Source organism: Bison bison, unplaced genomic scaffold, assembly GCF_000754665.1.
Source record: "Bison bison bison isolate TAMUID 2011002044 unplaced genomic scaffold, Bison_UMD1.0 scf7180017864307, whole genome shotgun sequence".
Lineage (NCBI taxonomy): Eukaryota > Metazoa > Chordata > Mammalia > Artiodactyla > Bovidae > Bison > Bison bison.
In genome coordinates, this window is record NW_011494879.1 from 10,218,757 (window position 1) to 10,238,592 (window position 19,836).

Sequence of the window (19,836 nt, forward strand, 5' to 3'; positions counted from 1 at the left end):
ACTGAGCAACTTCCCTTTCACTTTTCACTTTCATGCATTGGAGAAGGAAATGGCAACCCACTCCAGTGTTCTTGCCTGGAGAATCCCAGGGACAGGGGGAGCCTAGTGGGCTGCCGTCTATGGGGTTGCACAGAGTCGGACACGACTGAAGTGACTTAGCAGCAGCAGCAGTATACTGGTTCAGGCTTCCCAGGTGGCTAGGTGGTAAAGAATCTTCCTGCCAATGCAGGAGCCACCAGAGATGTGGGTTCGATCCCTGGGTTGGGAAGATCCTCTGGAGGAGGAAAGGGCAACCCACTAGTGTTCTTGCCAGGATAATCTCACAGTCCATGGGGTTGCAGAGTTGGACATAAATGAGCGACTGAGCACACACACAATATACTGGTTTATGCCTGTGAGTTATTTGTCAGGAAATTTTTTAATAATATGAAGGCCCAGATAACCATGATGGTGTAGTCACTCACCTAGAGCCAGACACCCTGGAGTGTGAAGTCAAGGGGGCCTTATGAAGCATTACTACAAAGTTAATGGAGGTGATGAAATTCCAGCTGAGCTACTTCAAATCCAAAAATGATGCTGATAAACTGCTGTACTCAATATGACAGCAAATTTGGAAAACTCAGCAGTAGCCACAGAACTGGAATTTTCATTTCAGCCCCAAAGAAGGGCTTTGCCAAAGAATGCTCAAACTACCAAACACCTGCACTCATTTCACATGCTAGCAAGGTAATACTCAAAATCCTTCAAGCTAGGCTTCAACAGTATGTGAACCGAGAACTTCCAGATGTACAAGCTGGATTTAGAAACGTCAGAGGAACCAGAGATCAAACTGCCAACATCCGCTGGATTGCCCAAAAAGCAAGAGAATTCCAGAAAAACATCTACTTCTGCTTCACTGACTACACTAAAGCCTTTGACTATGTGGATCACAACAAACTGTGGAAAATTCTGAAAGAGATGAGAATACCAGACCACCTGATCTGCCTCCTGAGAAACCTGCATGCAGGTCAAGAAGCAACAGTTAGAACCAGACATGAAACAACAGACTGGTTCCAAATCAGGAAAGGAGTATGTCAAGGCTGTATATTATCACCCTGCTTATTTAACTTATATTCAGAGTACATCATGCAAAATGCTGGGCTGGATGAAGCTCAAGCTGGAATAAAGAAACATTGATTGCCGGAAGAAACATCAATAACCTCAGATATGCAGATGACACCACCCTTATGGCAGAAAGTAAAGAGGAACTAAAGAGCCTCTTGATGAAGGTCAAAGAGAAGAGTGAAAAAGCTGGCTTAAAACTCAACATTCAAAAAACTAAGATCATGGCATCTAGTCCCGTCACTTTATGGCAAAGAGAAGAGGAAAAAGTGGTAGCAGTGACAGATTTTCTTTCCTTGGACTCCAAAATCACTGAAGATGTTGACTGTAGCCATGAAATTAAAAGACACTTGCTCCTTGAAAGAAAAGCTATGACAAATCAGACAGCATATTAAAAGCAGAGACATCACTTTGCCAACAAAGGTCCATATAGTCAAAGCTATGGTTTTTCCAGTAGTCACGTTCAGATGTGAGAGCTGGATCACAATAATGGCTGAGTGCTGGAGAATTGATACTTTGGAATTATGGTGCAGAAAAAGACTGTAGACAGTCCCTTGCATGGCAAGTAGATCAAAATAGTCAATCCTAAAGGAAATCAACCCTGAATATTCACTGGAAGGACTGATGCTGAAGCTCCAATATTTTGGTTACTTGATGGGAAGAACAGACTCACTGGAAAAGACCCTGATGCTGGGAAAGACTGAAGGCAAAAGAGGAAGGGGGAAGTAGAGGATTAGATAATTAGATAGTGTCACTGACTCAGCAGACATGAATTTGAGCAAATTCTGGGCGACAGCAGAGGACAGAGGAGCCTGGTGTGCTGCAGGCCATGGGGTCGTCAAGAGTTCGACACAAGTTAGCAACTGAACAACAACAACTGTGTGTGTGTGTGTGTGTGTGTGTGTGTGTGTGTGTGTGTGTGTCTGAATCACTTTGCTGTACACCTGAAACTAACACAGCACTATAAATCAACTATATTTCAATTAAAAAAATAATAAAGACACTTTTGCATTTCTCATCACTTGGTCTGTCATTAGTATCACCATATCCATTTTTCAGATTAGGAAATGACAGTCAGACAGGCTCTGTAGTTTGTCTGGGGCTGCCCAGGTAAGGACAGGTTGTGAATTTCTTTCACAGTATCTCGTTTTCTTCTGATATTAAACAGCCTGCAATGGACAGTTAAGGGAGTGCTTCTCAACCACCACTGTGCTTAGGAATTGCCCAGGGATCTTATTAAAATATAGATGTTACTTGGTTGGTGTGGGTAGGGCCCCAAATTCTGCATTTCCAACCAGCTCCCAAGTGTCCCTGAGTCCGTGGACTGACCTTTGTGAGGCCTTATGTCATTATTTTTATCTGTTTTTCTCACCTCTTCCACCTCCTTCTCTGCGCCTTGGCCTTATTTCTTTTTCTGCGCCTTGCCTTCATATGTGTGTTGTGTTCAGTGGCTAAGTTATATCTGACTCTTCTAAATTATTAGTTTCAGTCACTGAGTTATGTCCCACTCTACGAGCCCTTGGAATGAAGCATGCCAGTCTTTGCTATCCTTCACTATCTCCTGGAGTTTGCTCAAATTCATGTCCACTGAGCTGGTGATGCTATCTAACTATCTCATCCTCTGCTGTCCTTTTTTCCCTTTTGCCTTCAATCTTTCCCAGCATCAGAGTCTTTTCCAATGAGTTGGCTCTTTGCATCAGGTGGCCAAGACATTGGAGTTTCAGCTTCAGCATCAGTCCTTCCAATGAATATTCAAGGGTGATTTCCTTCAGAATTGACTCGTTTGATCTCCCTGCCTTCCAGGGGACTCTCAACAGTCTTCCCCAACACCACAATTCGTAAGCATCAATTTTTCAGTGCTCAGCCTTCTTTATGGTCCAACTCTCACATCCACACATGACTACTGAAAAAACCTTAGCTTTGACTATATGGACTTTTGTCAACAAAGTGATGTCTTTGCTTTTTAATACACTGTCTAGATTTGTCATAGCTTTTTTTCCAAGGAGCAAGCATTTTTTAATTCCAAGACTGCTTTCTCCATCTGCAGTGATTTTGGAGCACAAGAAAACAAAGTCTGTCACTGTTTCCATTGTTTCCCCATCTATTTGCCCTTATAAACTGAGATGTCATGCATCTCAGTTTTTTGAATATTGAGTTTCAAGCCACCTTTTTGACTGGCAAGAACACTGGAGTGTGTTGCCATTTCCTTCTCTGGAGATCTTCCTGACCCACATATCCTGCACTGCAAGCAGATTCTTTACCACTGAGCCATCAGGGAAGCCCTATAAATACATGCACACACAAATATATGTATGTATAAATATACACACACATATTCTTTTCCATTGTGATTTATTATAAGATATTGAATATACTTTCCTGTGCTTCAGGAGGTCCTTGTTGTTTACCTATTTTATATATAGTAGCTTGTATCTGCTATTTCCAGAGCCTTAACATGAAAACAGCTTGAATCCCCAGGTTGCTCTGAAGACCCCCCTGGGAACAACCTAGAAAAGAGAGTGACTCCCTTCTGTGACTCCCCTCTGTGACTCTTGCCCGAAAGCTCTTAGGGAGGGGAACTGAAGCCAAGAGTATCATGTTTAACTGTCCACATTCACAAAGCACTTGCCAGGCTTAAAAGTTAGGACTTGTCTTTCTTCTTTTTCTTTCCTAAGTGAAAAAAAATTTTTTCCACTGAAATTTGTTTTTGTTGTTGTTAAGGACCCTCTGTTATTTTGTGTCTCTGGGATGCAAAGTAAGATCTTGTTGTGACTCTCCATTCCCCAATCTCTTCCTCTTTGGAAATCGAAGCTTAAAAAGAAAATTGTCTTGTATTTAAGAGACTCGAGTTGGGTTCTTCTGTATATCCTGTATACATATATCTGTTTATCCAGCTGGAAATTCACTAAGAAAAACACTGCCTCCTAATCTTTTCGAGATGAACCCTGTAGGACCAGACTGAGGGATTCCCCTTGGAAGGGGCTTCGGGTAGTACCTGTTAAGATCCCTTCCATCATGTGAGGCCAGGGTCCGGGTTGGGTACTTGAGAGCAACGCACAGGGGAGTAGCAAGCTGAGAACTGACTGATGGACTGCGACTGGAATGGTGATAGCTCGATGGCCTGTCTAGAAAGTGACACACAGCATTTCTGTCCGCGCTGCTCTCTGCCGCATCTGCCTTGTTTAGGCTGTGTCCTCAGCCTGGACCACCGTCATCCACCTCCATCATCCTTACCACAGACTCAGATGTCACAGACCAGGTCCAGTGCTGTCCCTTGTGGGTCCTGCTCTGACTTCCCTGGGACAGAAGAAGCCACTCCCTTCACCTCACTTTCTGCACAGCACTGACTACGCTACTGCATGGTAACCAGGGCCCTGAGCAACCTGGTCTCCCTGCAAGACTCTGAGCTCCTCCGGACTGGAGGTTACTCTTACCCAGAACCGGAACTGAGAACAGAGTGTAACACATAGTGAACATGCAGAGCGATGGCATTTGTCTCTAAAATAAGAGGCCCGTGTGTGCCACGGCTGTGGCTTCCTTACCATTTAAAGACCCACAAGCAAAGGAGTTTAGAAAAACTGTGCCGAGCAAATGGCAGAGTGGGTGGAGGGCCCCGCTTGCCCTGTGGTCCAGCCCACCCACATGGTTTACCCTGTGTCCCTTCACTCAAACCGTGGGCACAAAGCTACGCATGCAGACGTGCTCTGAAGGCCATCGAGCAGTCAATTATGCTGCAGGGGCAGACAGGAGTCCTGGCTGTGTTTCCCAGGCCCCTGACTCTGGACAAGTCAATTCCTCTCTCCCAGCCTTTCTCTCCTTATCTGCAAACGCCAACAATACACACAGGTGTCAAAAATCATAACCACTAAATCCACAAAGATAAATGGAAAGAGTTCTAACAGCAAGTAACTAAAACAGAATATAGAAGTGTTCATACATTTTGACTGAAATTATGTAAAAATATATCCGTACCTGAACAATAACTGGGAGGTAATACGCAAATAAAAACAACAATATCATTGAATGAACTATGAGGCAGTTTCTCAAATATGCTTCCATCATTATTATATCATATTTTCCATTAAAAAAGAAAACTGGGGTAAAGGCTTACAGCGTTGCCATGGATATAAGACACAGGAAAGATCTCCATAAACTCCAGGAAATATATTCTTGTCATTCAGCTGCTGCTGCTGTTATTCCTACTACTAACATCTGAACAGGCTTCCCAGGTGGCACTAGTGGCAAAGAACTCACCTGCCAATGCAGGAACACACGAGACGTGGGTTCGATCCTGGGTTGGGAAGATCCCCTGGAGGAGGGTATGGCAACCCACTCCAGTATTCTTGCTTGGAAAATCCCATGGATAGAGGAGCCCGGTGGGCTAAAGTCAGTAGGGTTGCAAAGAGTCGGACAGGACTGAAGCGACAGCACACACACACACCTGGGTGAAAAATTCTTTCTAAAAGTGGATTGGAGACACACACCTCTTAGGCTTACAAAGCCGGTACACTCTTAATCCTCAGACAAGACAGATCTCACATATACAAAGCTTTTCAAAATATAACATATACATTCTAGGAATCCCCATACTTAATCAGTAGAGTAAACCCCCTGGAGATACGAACCCCTTCTCTCCTAAGATGTTCAGCGCGGTGTCATCTCCTTGGCCACCTTTGAAAGGAGTGAGAAGAGACCATGCTCTCTAAGGCCTGAGAAGCAGATGGTCCTGTTGGAGCTGATGGACTAAGAGAACAAATCTCCAGAAAGTTCTCAGCTCTTCCTTCAGAGCCACTTAGAAAAGACGCTTAGAGGTGGAAGCCTCATAACCACAGATATTGAGAGTAATTCTAAGACTCTAAAGAATGCCATTAAGTGAGACCTGCAAACCGCCCCAGCCTTACCCTTCGTCCACACTGGCATGGACCGCGGCAACAACTCCTTCCAGGATGTGGAGCGGGTCTGCCGGACCCCCAAGGTCAGCACTGCCTCCACTGTGAAGGGAGAGAAAGAGAGAGGAAGGGATTCAGGACGGATGGCTCAAGCTCAGGAACCAGCAGGGCACTGACACTCAGATGAACCCAGCTGGATCTCAGCAGAGCATACACCACGAGCTCACAGCCGCTCATGGCATATGCAGCCCGCCAAGTACCAGGTCCTGTGCTGCGTGCGTCCTAAGGATGTGGAGAGGAAGCCTTCTCTGCCCTGAGGAGCTCACAATCTAACAGAGGCTTGTTTCCTACCAAGAGAGTAGCAAAACAAATGAAGTTTAAAACATAAAAAGGAAAAAGAGAAAGAAAATCTATTTGCATTCTGTTATTCAAAAATTCAAAGAAATACCCAATGGGCATTAAAAATATGAGCTATTTTAAGCGTTAAATATATATACTCTAAATCCTCCAGTTGGCCTTTTCCCCACAATATTAATATTCACGTGGCCCTTACAAGGTACCAGGCAGTGCTAAGTGATTCACATACATCCTGCCATTTAATAATCCAACACCCATGAGACGGGCCCTACTATGATGTCCACACTACAGATGTGCGTGCATAGAATTCTACGGAATTTTGAAAATGCAGCAGAGGGAAGAGAAGTTTTAGATAAGTCTTCTGAATAATTTAAGTTATATGATTTAAACCAACTGCTGGATTCAGTATGTTCATACCTTTGTCATATTAAGCTTACTAAATTCACTAACCTTCTACAAGGTAAATGTCATAGACCTAGTCAATAGCAATTTACTTTCCTTAGAAAAAAGGCAGATGAACTAAAGTTCCCTTTCTCCCACTACTGAAAGATTTAATCCATTTTTATTGAAAGTCTTCTGTGTACCAACTATAACATTTATTAGACCAGAATGAAATCTTCAGATTTCATTAGAACTGGGCACACGGAAGAAAAGAGGAGTATAATTTATGTCAGAATTTTATAAATGTAAAAATATCATGTCAAATTTTAATTATGTGAAAACATACAATTTTTTAAATGAAACTAAATTCTCTTCAAAGCACTAATTTTTCAAACTTTTGTTTTTGTGAGAGTCATATGAACTCGAAGTAATAATAACAAGATAACAAAAATCAAAAAGCTCCCCTGGTAGCTCAGACGGTAAAAATCTGCCTGCAACGCAGGAGACCTGAGTTTGATTCCTGGGTTAGGAAGAACTCCTGGAGAAGGGAATGGCTACCCATTCCAGGACTCTTGCCTGCAGAACCCATGGACAGAGGAGAATCGAAAAGATAAAGATGGCAAACAATTATCTGTTATCACTTGAAAGTGGAAAGTGGCTCTAATAACCACCAGCACCACCAAAACATAGTAAGTTCATTATGTAATAAAGGTTTATTCATTTCACATTTGTGATTTCTAAAAAATGTTACACTACGTTATTTCTCTCCTTATACAGAAAATTACCAGATACCTCAGAGCATTAAGGTGAAAACTGGATGAAGCTGGGTAATTAAACTGATAAAGACTCATTTGATTTCAGTGCAGCTGCTGAAAACTGACACGCTTTTAATCAAAAAGTTCCTCAAGAGCAACACGGAATCACAAAGAATGCTTAAAAGAAGAATAAATTAAACACAACTAAATCTTTTAGGCTAATTGCATTATTCACAAAAAGCACTTGATGCCTCATTATTTTCTTAGCTTAACTTTCCCCTCTTTCCTAATCCACCGGAAGCTTTCCTACAAAGATACCAGCCTATTGACAGGAAGCTAGAATTTCTCAATTGTCGGCTTTATGCCATTAATTGCAGGTAAATAACATCCTAATATACTTAACAGATGTCTAACTTCTTCAGTATGTGATTAACCTTGCCTTGTATACTTCAAAAGAAACTTCTGGGAATTGGTTTTCCACTGCTGAAAACACAAGCTCTGAAAATCCACACTAAAATTACACGACAGGTCTGACACGAAGGGACCTGCTTCACTGGCCACGTTGGCCTTTGTCCCTTATTTCAAGAATTATCTGAGTGAGGGAGAGGGTCAACCGAGAAATTAGAAACGTGTTACACACAGGACCAATGATGGAGCATTTTCATGGTTCTCCACTCTCAAGATATTTTAAGACAAGAGACTGAGAAGTCTAATCATAATCACTTACTTTTATAAAGTACTTCATAGTTGTACAATGCTCCTATGTACATGATATTTTATCTTCATAACAACTGTGAAACAAGCACTTTACTGGCAAAATATCAGCTCAGGTTTTCCTTGATGACTATTTTATGGCTTACCTCAATGCAGAGACGATTTCTGTTACTGCACTCTGCACAATGTCCTTGGGCGAGATGTCAAGAGGGCCCACAGCCACCTCCAGCAGCTGCTGAATCATTCTTAGAGGCTGACCGTCTAAACACATGGCCACGGCTTGATTGTAAACTTTCTCTTTTTCTGACCGAGACAGATCATAGAGGTAACCGTATTTCTGCAGCATTTCCTGAAAACATGGAATTCAACATATAACTATGAACTAGAAATTACATGAACAGAGTGAACTATACTCAGAAGACTCTCAAACCAAATATACTACAACCACAAACACCACACGGAGGAACACGTAGGGGAAGTTAAGAGCTTGGTTTCCAGAACTACCAAGACCTGACTGTAAACCTTGCTTTACTGTGTACTAAGTAGTAAGCCACTGTGATCTCAATTTCCAGTGTCTATAAAATGAGAATGAGGACAATCAGTTCTTGTGAACAGAGGGTGTTGTAAACATTTAATAATACAAAAATCAGACCTTTAGCACAATGTCAGGCACAAAGCAATGCTCATTAAATTTCTCTATTATTATTGTGCTATAAACACATAAGTTAAAATCTATTAAGTATCAACTATGTAAACCCAGGTATTGTATATGTTATATAATTTAATGTTTATAATTATCCTGATAGCTCAGTTGCTAAAGAATCTGCCGGCAACGCAGGAGACCCCGGTTTGATTCCTGGGTCAGGAAGATCCAGGGAAAAGGGATAGGCTACCCACTCCAGTATTCTTAGGTTTCCCTTGTGGCTCAGCTGGTTAAGAATCCACCTGTGATGCAAGAGACCTGGGTTTGATCCCTGAGTTGGAAAGATCCCCTGGAGGAGGGAAAGGCTACCCACTCCAGTATTCTTACCTGGAGAATTCCATGGACTGTATAGTCCGGTCGCAAAGAGTCAGACGTGACTAAGCAACTTTCACTTTCATTTTTCTTTCAACTATCCCACAAGGAGCTCTAATTAGCTCCACTGTATCAGAAAGGAAGCTGAAAACCAAAGGTGTTATGCAACATGTCCACAAGTCACACAGTCGCCGTTAATGGAGCTTGGGATTAGAATCCAAAGTTATGCTTTCCCCACCACATTCCCCCACTCCACACTGCCAGTCCCTTTTTGAAAATATTGTAAAAACTAACATGACAACAAATAATTTCAGAAATAGAACGGGCCTACCATCGTCCAGCACACAAAATGCGATCACTTGATGGTAACAACACTTTCTAACTTTCACAAGTGCTTCTGAATGTAACTGCTTTGTCTTTCAAACCTTAACTGGACATTTGATGATATCAAAGACTTACTATTAACATTTTTATTGGTAATGTAGTGGTAGTGGTAGTTACATTTAAATATATCTTTTAGAAATAGATATGGAAGGATTTGTGCATAAAATGAAAAGATGACTGGGTTTTTCTTTAAAATGACTCAGAGGAGTAAGGGTAGAAAGGAAATACATTGGTCATGTCTTGATAATGGTGAAAGCTGGGAGTTGAGCATATGAGCTTTCAGTATACTATTCTTCTCATTGTGATACTTTCTGTATTTAAAAACAAACTACCTTTGAGTTAGGCAACAAAATTACTAGTATCCACAGTGAGACAAGAGAAAACTGAGGTTCCAATGGTCTGTGATTGAAGTTGCACTAACCTTCTTGAGTTTACAATATGGTCTTTCACTGAGTATATAATTAAAGAGGTTAAAATCAAAGCCTGCACTTAAAAGGGTCAATATATTTAAGATTGAAGGTTATTTTCAGCATTTGATCTAAAAGGTGCCTTAACAAAATCATATAATGTCAATTTAGGGACCAGAAGAGGCTCCTGTTAAGGACCATCCATGGCCTAACAACATTCGCAATCAGCTATTCCAAGTGTGCTCAGTCCCTCAGTTGTGTTCAACTCTTTTCAACCCCATGGACTGCAGCTCATAAGGCTCCTCTGTCTACAAAATTTTCCAGGCAAGAGTACTGGAATGGGTTGCCATTTCCTTCTCTAGGGATCTTCCCGACCCAGGAATTGAACCCGGGTCTCCTGCATTGCAGACAGAGTCTTTACCAACTGAGCTACAAGGGAAGCCCCTTAATTCTCAATATTTTTAATATTGTCGATAATTGTAATTATTGATTATACAACTGTAACCATCAGCAGAATAAAATCAAGATTGGTAAGGCCAATTTGCTTCCTATGAAGGCTTCTATATTGCTCATACCATTATTTAATATTATTTATTAGATAGGATAATAGGCACTAAAAAAAATACAAAAATGAAATAAAACTGAAATCAGGCGTTTGGATTCCTCCCATTATCTCCTGGATGAGGGGCTTGCATTTTTGAGTCTCATGTGTATTTTGAAGTATTCCATTTGTTTTGTATTTGGACTCCTCTCCACTGACTGATTTTTCTAGTCAGGAATATATATATTGTTTTACAAGCCAAGAATACAATTCATTAAACACATAAGGTTAAAAAAAAAAATAAAGCAGATCAGTGGCCACTTATAGGTTCATTCACTACAGCATTACAAAGCGAATGGACTATTTTTTACACACCTAAACACTGTTTTTACCTGGGTGAAAACCATTTATGTAGTGATTTGTCAACTTTTTAGCTATAGAAAGTGAAAGTGAGTCACTCAGTCGTGTCCAACTCTTTGCAACACCATGGACTATGGGAATTCTCCAAGCCAGAATACTGGAGCGGGTAGCCTTTCCCTTCTCCAGGGGATGTTCCCAACCCAGGGATCAAACCCAGGTCTTCCACAATGCAGGCAGATTCTTTACCAGCTGAGCCACCAGGGAAGCCCAAGAATACTGGAGTGGGTAGCCTATCCCTTCTCCAGTGGATCTTCCAGACCCAGGAATCGAACTGGAGTTTCCTGCATTGCAGGTGGATTCTTTACCAACTGAGCTATGGAAAAGAATATTAAAATTCCCATGATGGTGAATACAGAAGAAAAGCTCCCAAGGCTACAGAGGGTTTCCTTATGCAATCCGAACCCTCTGGTCCCCAAACCTCATAGGGGCTCATGACTCCCATGAGGGGGCCTTTTGAGACTCCACTAGACCAGAGGGTCCCAACTAGAATGAACTAGGAACAACTTCATCAGCCAAAAAAGTCATGTCAAGAATAAATTATATTGGAAAATACACCAGAAAAACAGGATGAGGATACACATTCTTTAAAAAAAAAAAAAAATTTCTGAGGCAGGTATGGATGGCTATTTCTGAATTTTTCTGAAAGTCAGGAGAAAAATTTATCATCATTCAATTGGAAAGCAAAACATCTCCCAGCTAGAAATAGAGCATGTTGTGTGTGTGTTGATTGCTCAGTCTCATCTGACTCTTTGTGACCCCATGGACTGTTGCCCTCCAGGCTCCTTTGTCCAAGGAATTCTTGAGGCCAGAATACTGGAGTGGATAGCCTTCAGAGGATCTTCTTCAGGGGATCTTCCCAACCCATGGATTGAACCCCGGTCTCCCATATTGCAGGTGGACTCTTTACCAGCTGAGCCACCAGGGAAGCCCATGGGACTGAATCACTGTGCTGTACACCTGAAACACAATCCTGTAAATTAACTATATACTTCAATTTAAAAAACAGTTACTGAAAAAAAAGTCTGCAAGATTGAAAAGCCTATCACAACTATGAATATAGCTTTAAAAGACAAATGAAAGAACACACTGATATTATCCGAGTGTGTGAGCATACAGAAGAAGTTTGCATTTCATTACCTGCTCACTGTTCTTCAGAGAAATGATGAAGCTGTGGTTGAGGGTTTCCAGGTGTGCCAGTGATTGCTCCAGATGATTCAAGGCATCTGCATAGGTCACCTGAGACCCACCAGCCTCCTCAGTGTCTTCTTCTAAGTTTCTTTTTCTTGGCTTTTCAATAAAATGTCTGACTGCCTTAATAGCCTTTCCAGTCATTTCTTTACGTGCTTCCAGAGACAGCTTTACCAACAATAACAAAAAGAGAGTGAGAGAGAGGAACTGAACAAAGGTAAGAATCACCCTATGTGTTACATGTGATGGATTTAGTAAAGTATTTGTGTGGTAGAGAACAAAAGTGAAATTTTAATACATAAACTTTAACGAACAGGACTTTTGCTATACTAGTTTTTCTTCCATGAAGAAAACAAAAATAAGTTGGTATCATTTGCACTATTAAATGCATAAATATAGCTTTTTTAAAAATGCTAATACCCAAAGCAGGTGGTGTCATGGTGAAACATATTCAAATAGATTACTGGTTACAGTGAAAAAATGAGGAGTCATTTCTATAACCAATTCTGATAATTTATTATAAGGAAATAATTCAAAAGAAGAAAATAGTATAGGCATGAAGATTTTAACTGGAATAAGAATATAAAAATACGACTTTAAAAGCAATCCAATTGATAGTAAGAGAAATGGTAACTAGCATATGACAAATCACTCGATAGAGTATATGCAGTCAGTAAGAGTTACAGTAAGAGTACAGCCATTATCACTGTTTGATTGTATCATTATCATAAAATGTTCAATTTTAGGAATCAGAAATCATAAAACTGTATCATGCTTACATTAAAATCTGAACTATACCTGTGCATGTGAAAAGTGAAAGTCGCTCAGTCGTGTCCGACTCTTTGCCACCCCATGGACTATACAGTCCATGGAATTCTCCAGGTAAGAATACTGGAGTGGGTAGCCTTTCCCTTCTCCAGGGGATCTTCCCAGCCCAGGGACTGAACCCAGGTCTCCTGCATTGCAGGCAGATTATTTACCATCTGAGCCACCAGAGAAGCCCAAAAGTGAAAGTGAAAGTGAATGTACCTGTGCCTGAAGACAACACACACACTAGTCGTGACCACTGTTGAAGTGTTGAGGCTACGAGCAATTCTGTTCTTGACTTTCCACATTTTCTATAATAACGTTATATTTACTCATTTACTCACCAGTTGCTTACTGAATTCGGATACGTGACAGTCACTATGATAGGCATGCAATGCTTATATTTTTTCTAATATTTAAAATGTTAAGTTCACTCGGCCTCAAAATACAAATTAAGTCTCAAATTAACCCGTTTTGATAGGCGCACCACATTCTTTGGAGCCACTCTGGGGCCTTTCAGGCCCTGCTGGTTTGTGCTGCTCTGGAGCCAGATTTTAGTCGCCTGTCAACTGCTCAAGCACATTTTTACTAGAGCTGTAAGAGGCTTCTGTGTTGATTTAACAACAGCAACAACAACAGACAAAGCATCCTAGGACCAAACCTCACCTTCCTATTACTTCTTAAAATCAGTCATGTTGTGTCTGGTTATTCTGAAAGGTAGGCACAGGCGTCAAATACACAGCACTAACGACCCCAACAGGAGGCAAACCTCCCCTACCCTCCATCCCCAACAGCTGCCTCCAAGTCACTGCACATAAAATTAATGTTTTATAATAGATGGCTGGCGTTTTCTTAGCCTCTTATAGATATGCATGAAAGATATCTTTAGGAAGGCACTGTTTTCACTGCACTGTAACTGTCTGCAAATACAGCTTCAGAACAAGTTCTGCAACCCCAGCACCTATGACATAAAATCAGAAGCCGCCAGTGACCAGCAAGGATCGGCTACAGTATTGTCTCTTCCCCTAAATAATCTGAGAATGCCTTTCTGTGACTAAGAAATACAAGATATCCTAGAACCCGTGTTTAGTTCAACAGACCTCCCTACGCCCCCGGTGATGTGGATGGAAAGACTGAGCCCCAGGGAAGGTAGCTGATACATTTGGGTTCGTGTCGAGTGAGAGAGTGAAAGTCGGAATTCAGGTCCATGGTGACCAAGCCAGTGCTCCCCGTCACTGTCCACCACAGTCACTCGGTCATGTCGGCCTCGTCACAGGATCTGACTGGGTGAGCGAATAAAATCAAGACTTCACAGCCCCACTGGACCCTGTATGACTTGCACTCCAGCTCACCCCACCTCTCTAACCCAGTGTCCTCCTTTCTCCCACTCTCAGCCTACTCCTGAGACACTGACCTCCCTGCAGGCCCACACAGCCTTTCTGCTTGTCGGGCCCTCTGTCTGGAATGTTCTCCCAGGGATCCTCACACTCATTCCTCAGGACGTGGTGGAAAGGTCACATTATACATGCAGTCTCCCTGAGCACCGAGGAAGAGCGGGCACACCCTCCATCCTCACGGGGCCACCCTCTCCTCACCCTGCCTGGCTTTCTCCTCACCACTGGCATGCTGTGCTTCTACTCGCTGTGGTCTTCACTGCCGTCTCCCCAGAGCTCAGAACAGTGCCGCACACACAAGAAGTGTACTGAACATATAAAGGAATGAACGGATGAATGACAACATTTCAAAATGATAGAAGCATGAAAGCAGACTTGTGGAAGCAGGAAAGCTTATGACACGTGTATAACCACTAGTGAGCACTCAAACACAGCAGGAGTGGAAAGGGCCGGATAGAAAATGCTGGGCTTTGGAGGTCACTTACGGTCTCTGACGTGCACACTTTTGGTTGGCTGGCTACTTCTTAGAATCCTTTAAGGGCTGTAAAAACTAGCTTAGCTAAGGGCAGTACAAAACCGGCTGTGGGCTGAATTTGACCTATAGGCTACAATTGACTGACTCCCCAATCTAGAATATTAAAAAACTTTAGCTGGAAAGATGAACTGAGAATGTCTTGACTGCCAGGCTAGCTACAGAATCTGACCTGCAGGAGTTCAGGAGCCACTAAAGGCAATTGGTATTCTGAAGATAATTGCATGGGAACGTTTTAGTCGGTTTTTTAGTTTAAAAACACGTTGTAGATTTTTAAACGTGAAACTACAAGTATCTGAGAAAAACTGTCATCATTTCTCAAGCCTGCCTTTGCCTGTCCTTTCCAAATCAGTTCAGGGTTCACTCCTTTGAGATGCTGTCATTAACATCATCTCCTCCCTTATGTGTTCCTTTTAAAGCTCACCTGTATCAAAGAACCCATCTCACTGTTAAAATTGTCTGGTTACTCGTACATTTCCCCTGACTGAACAGTGTGACCCTTCAGGGAAGAAAATGTGCTTTTTAAAATCTCTGTACCCCTAGCCCTTAATACAATGTCTAGCACATTGTAGACAAACCGAAAATAGCTTCTAAATTACTCAACAACTCTGCTCAACATGAGGGTGTAGGGGAAGAACCTTTAAAAGTCCAATGAAATAGCATGTTCTCAACATGTCTCATGTCTCAAGAAATTTGTGGTCCAGAATGCGCCCAAAGGCTCCCTAGTGTCTTATTCCTATAAGATGGCCTCAAAAGACTAAAATTTATAAGGACATTTTCAAGAACTTGAAACAAAACCTCAGGACTAGATGTATGTTGTCGGGACAAAGCCAGTCAGTGGCAATCAGAAGTCACGCAGGAAAAGGCAGCAGGATGTTAGACACTGGACATTAGGCAGCGAGGCTTTTGAGTTTATTCATGGACAGCCACCCAGTGAAGGCGCTGGACATCTGGCCCCGGGCTGGGTGCTGGTGACACAGACAAAATGAGATCAGGTCCCTGTCCCGGGGGATGCTACATTCTAGCTGGAAAGACAGAGAGAGAAATAGCATTGCAAGGAGGCAGGATCCTTCTTCAAGTGCAGTGGGGTAAACAGGACCTGCTGATGAGGACCTCCGAGGGGCAGTCTGTCTGGACAGGAAGGGAAGGGCTGGGGGGCGGGGGAGTGGGCAGGAAGGTTTGCTGAGGGATTCTATCTCTAAAGGGAGTCCTCAGGGGTGAGGAAGCATTAAGATGGGAAAGGAAGAACTTCAAGAGGTCCCCAGGTTAAAGGGGGTTGGGGGGATGCTGGGGTAAATGGATGCGACATGGCCTGGATGCCGAGTGCAAGTAAAGGCCCATCAGAGCCTGAAAGAGGGAGAAGGAACGGGCCAGCACAAAGGGCACGTGTGCTGGGCGAGAGGGCAGCTCTCTGTCACACTCGTGCCTGGGAAGGCGTGCAAGGAAGGAGCTGACAAGGAAGAAGGACACAATCAGTGCTGTCGCGTCATGAATGGCTTGATTCAAAATTCACCAAGACAACTTCCCTTGTGTGCAGGGACCTTAAGGCTGATGAAATCTCACCAAGCAGATACTATTTTTCTCTTTTAAAAATGAATATAGTGTGACTTTCAGATAAGGTGGATATTTATAAAATGACAGGTGCCTTAGGAAAAGCCAGATGCTACCTACATAGTCAGGGTGGGAAAGCCAGGCTTTATCTACCATTCACATTGCTAACATCAACTGTATTAACTAATGGAAAAGTCACAAGTGAATTATTTCACTCACACTTTGGTTTTAACATCACAGTTAATTTGAGAGACTGAAAACATTTTCTTTGACTAATACAGGATAGAGAGCTATCCATTCTTTCTGGGTTCTATGTAAAATCTCGCTCCACTTTTCTTTCGTCTCCTTTTCAAGCACAGACACTCCAGTGCTTACCATGTGCTGGGCCTAGTTTTGGCACAGGAGATACAAAAGGAAATTAAAACACAATCTCTACCTTAAAAGAACATCCATCCTAATGGAAAAACCAAACACAAAAATAAGTATTCATAAAACGTGACAGAAATATAAACTAACCATGCAGGTGCAAGAAAAAGTATCTGTCTTAGAAAGGCAAGAAAGTCTTTACAAAGGAGGTGGCACCTAAGCCAGGACTCGAAGGATGAGCGAGGATTCCTGTGAAGAAGAGGGTGAGGTGACCTTGCAACATGGGGAATTTGTTGTTGTCCAGTCACTAAGTCGTATTCGACTCTTTGCGACCCCATGGACTGCAGCACGCCAGGCTTCCCTGTCCTTCGCTGTCTCCTGGAGTTTGCTCGAACTCATGTCCATTGACTCTATGAGGCCATCCAACCATCTCAATCTCTGTTCCCCTCTTCTCCTGCCCTCAATCTTTCCCAGCACCAGAGTCTTTTCTGGTGAGTCAGCTCTTGGCATCAGGTGGCCAAAGCTTCCAAACATTTCTGCCCAAGACCTGCACACTGTGTGCATCAAACCTCAATGTCAGAATATATGTGTGGGCATGTATGCATGTATTAAAAGCCAAAGTTTCATGAAACAATTTACCCCCTACTGTGCTGCTGCTAAATCGCTTCAGTCGTGTCCGACTCTGTGTGACCCCATAGATGGCAGCCCTCCAGGCTCCCCCATCCCTGGGATTCTCCAGGCAAGAACACTGGAGTGGGCTGCCATTTCCTTCTCCAATGCATGAAAGTGAAAAGTGAAAGTGAAGTCGCTCAGTCGTGTCCGACCCTCAGTGACTCCATGGACTGCAGCCTTCCAGGCTCCTCCGTCCATGGGATTTTCCAGGCAAGAGTATGCAGTGGGGTGCCATTGCCTTCTCCGAGTTTACAAGCTATTCAAACATAAAAATAAGGATGCAGGTTTTGTCATAATGAATCATATACTTTAAAAAATCAACAGTAGAATTTTGCTCCTCTGCTTTAACTGTCAATTGCTTATATAATAAAAATGAATCATGGAGGATACAGAGGCCACTTTTTCTTTGCCTTTTCCCTTATGGAATAATCACAGTAATACTATCATTCTTCAGCAAAGTGTAAATGGCCCTATCTTTTGTACTGTTTACTTTCAGCACTGACATAGCTAATACATCCCTAAGTTCTTCAACAACTTGAAGGTCACCTTTATCCTAATGAAGAGGGCCATGAAGAATGTTAGAAACGAGATGTTCCTGCAATCAGTAGTGAAGGTTCCTGTCCACTGGGGCTGTGAAAGCATTCATTCACATTTTCCATTTAAAAATCTTTTCCTATCAAATGCATGCATGGGATACATAACACAAACTGTTATTATTAAGAGCATTTTAAGTAGATCTAATGAGTTTATGTCAAAATCAAGAGTAAGTATGAAAATCTAGATCTTATTCTAACTCTTACAACTATGTTGGATCATTCAAAACCAAACTGAACTGTTGCTAGATGTTTGAAACTGGGCTGAAAGGAATTCAAATGTCATTTTTAGATGTTCTAGGTGACAGTAAACAGAAAGAGGGATAAAGAAAAGCAGAAGGGGAACTGACTGTACTGAGCACCTACTGACACCAAGATCTTTATTCTTGCTATTTTATTTAATCTTCACAGTGTTTATTCAAGGTGTCCGTTACAGATACTGTGCTTGTCTCCCTTACGTCCACTTCATACCTTGTCTAGTAAATGCTGACCATGCCATGGCCATGGGACTGACTCAGGGCTGCCTAGGGTTAGTGCTGATGGAGTCAGACCATTCACAGTAATCCCACACCTCTCACCACAGTGGTTAGTTCAGGTGGTCGGGCCGACTGACGACCAAAAGCCACAGGAATCTGTTCAGGGGTGATGTAACCCCTGAATGAGAGGCTCAGGTTTTCTTTTCTGTGCGCACGTGGAGCTTTCTTACTCTACCTGCTGTGTATCGATTAGGAAGTGATGTAGCCTGTTTCCATCATTCAGTGCACTGAAGCAAAGAGCCTGAGGGTGAAACTAACACCACAGACAACACAGAAAAGAGACAAAAACTGGCTTGTTGATGACCACTCATTGTTGAATCACCCAACCCCAAAGTCAGCCCCACCTCTGAGCTTTTGAGTTACATAAGCCAGGAAATTTTCTGCTCAGTTAAGCTAATTTAATTGGATTTTCACTTGTGTCTAAAAACATTCTAAAATTAATCTATATTTATATAGGAGCAATTATTATTCCCCATTATGTAGAGGAGAAAACTCAAGAGTCATTTCCCCAAGGTCGAGCTTGATGAGAAATCAGGAAGGTCTAACTATAAACCTGTCTCTCTATTCATCACCATGCTGCCACTCAAAGAACTTCACAACGTGTCTAAGATTCACCAGGATTTAATTTGATATGATGAAAGGCCACAATATTTGGTTCAATTCACTTCAGTCGCTCAGTCGTGTCGGACTCTTTGCAACCCCATGAACCGCAGCACGCCAGACCTCCCTGGCCATCACCAACTCCCGGAATCCACTCAAACCCATGTCCATTGTGTCGGTGATGCCATCCAACCATCTCATCCTCTGTCGTCCCCTTCTCCTCCTGCCCTCAATCTTTCCCAGCTTCAGGGTCTTTTCAAATGAGTCAGCTCTCTGCATCAGGTGGCCAAAGTATTGGAGTTTCAGCTTCAACAACAGTCCTTCCAATGAACACCCAGGAATGATCTCCTTTAGGATGGACTGGTTGGATTTCCTTGCAGTCCAAGGGACTCTCAAGAGTCTTCTCTAACACCACACTTCAAAAGCATCCATTCTTCAGTGCTCAGCTTTCTTTATAGTCCAACTCTCACATCCATACATGAACACTGGAAAAACCATAGCCTTGACTAGACAGACCTTTGTTGGCAAAGTAATGTCTCTGCTTTTTAATATGCTGCCTAGGTTGGTCATATCTTTCCTTCCAAGGAGTAAGCATCTTTTAATTTCATGGCTGAAATCACCATCCACAGTGAT

General features: G+C 42.4%; 1 protein-coding gene across 2 annotated transcripts in view; it reads right to left on the reverse strand.

The window, feature by feature from the left end:
• Nucleotides 1–19,836, reverse strand: part of NBAS (neuroblastoma amplified sequence) — a 334,237-nt gene that overhangs the window by 51,270 nt on the left and 263,131 nt on the right. For both annotated transcript variants that reach the window (XM_010852089.1, XM_010852088.1), the window contains 3 exons: nucleotides 12,102–12,320; nucleotides 8,344–8,546; nucleotides 6,003–6,092 (listed from right to left, as the gene is read on the reverse strand). In XM_010852089.1, coding sequence (XP_010850391.1) covers nucleotides 6,003–6,092; nucleotides 8,344–8,546; nucleotides 12,102–12,320 — 512 coding nt within the window. The remainder of the gene's footprint in view (nucleotides 1–6,002; nucleotides 6,093–8,343; nucleotides 8,547–12,101; nucleotides 12,321–19,836) is intronic.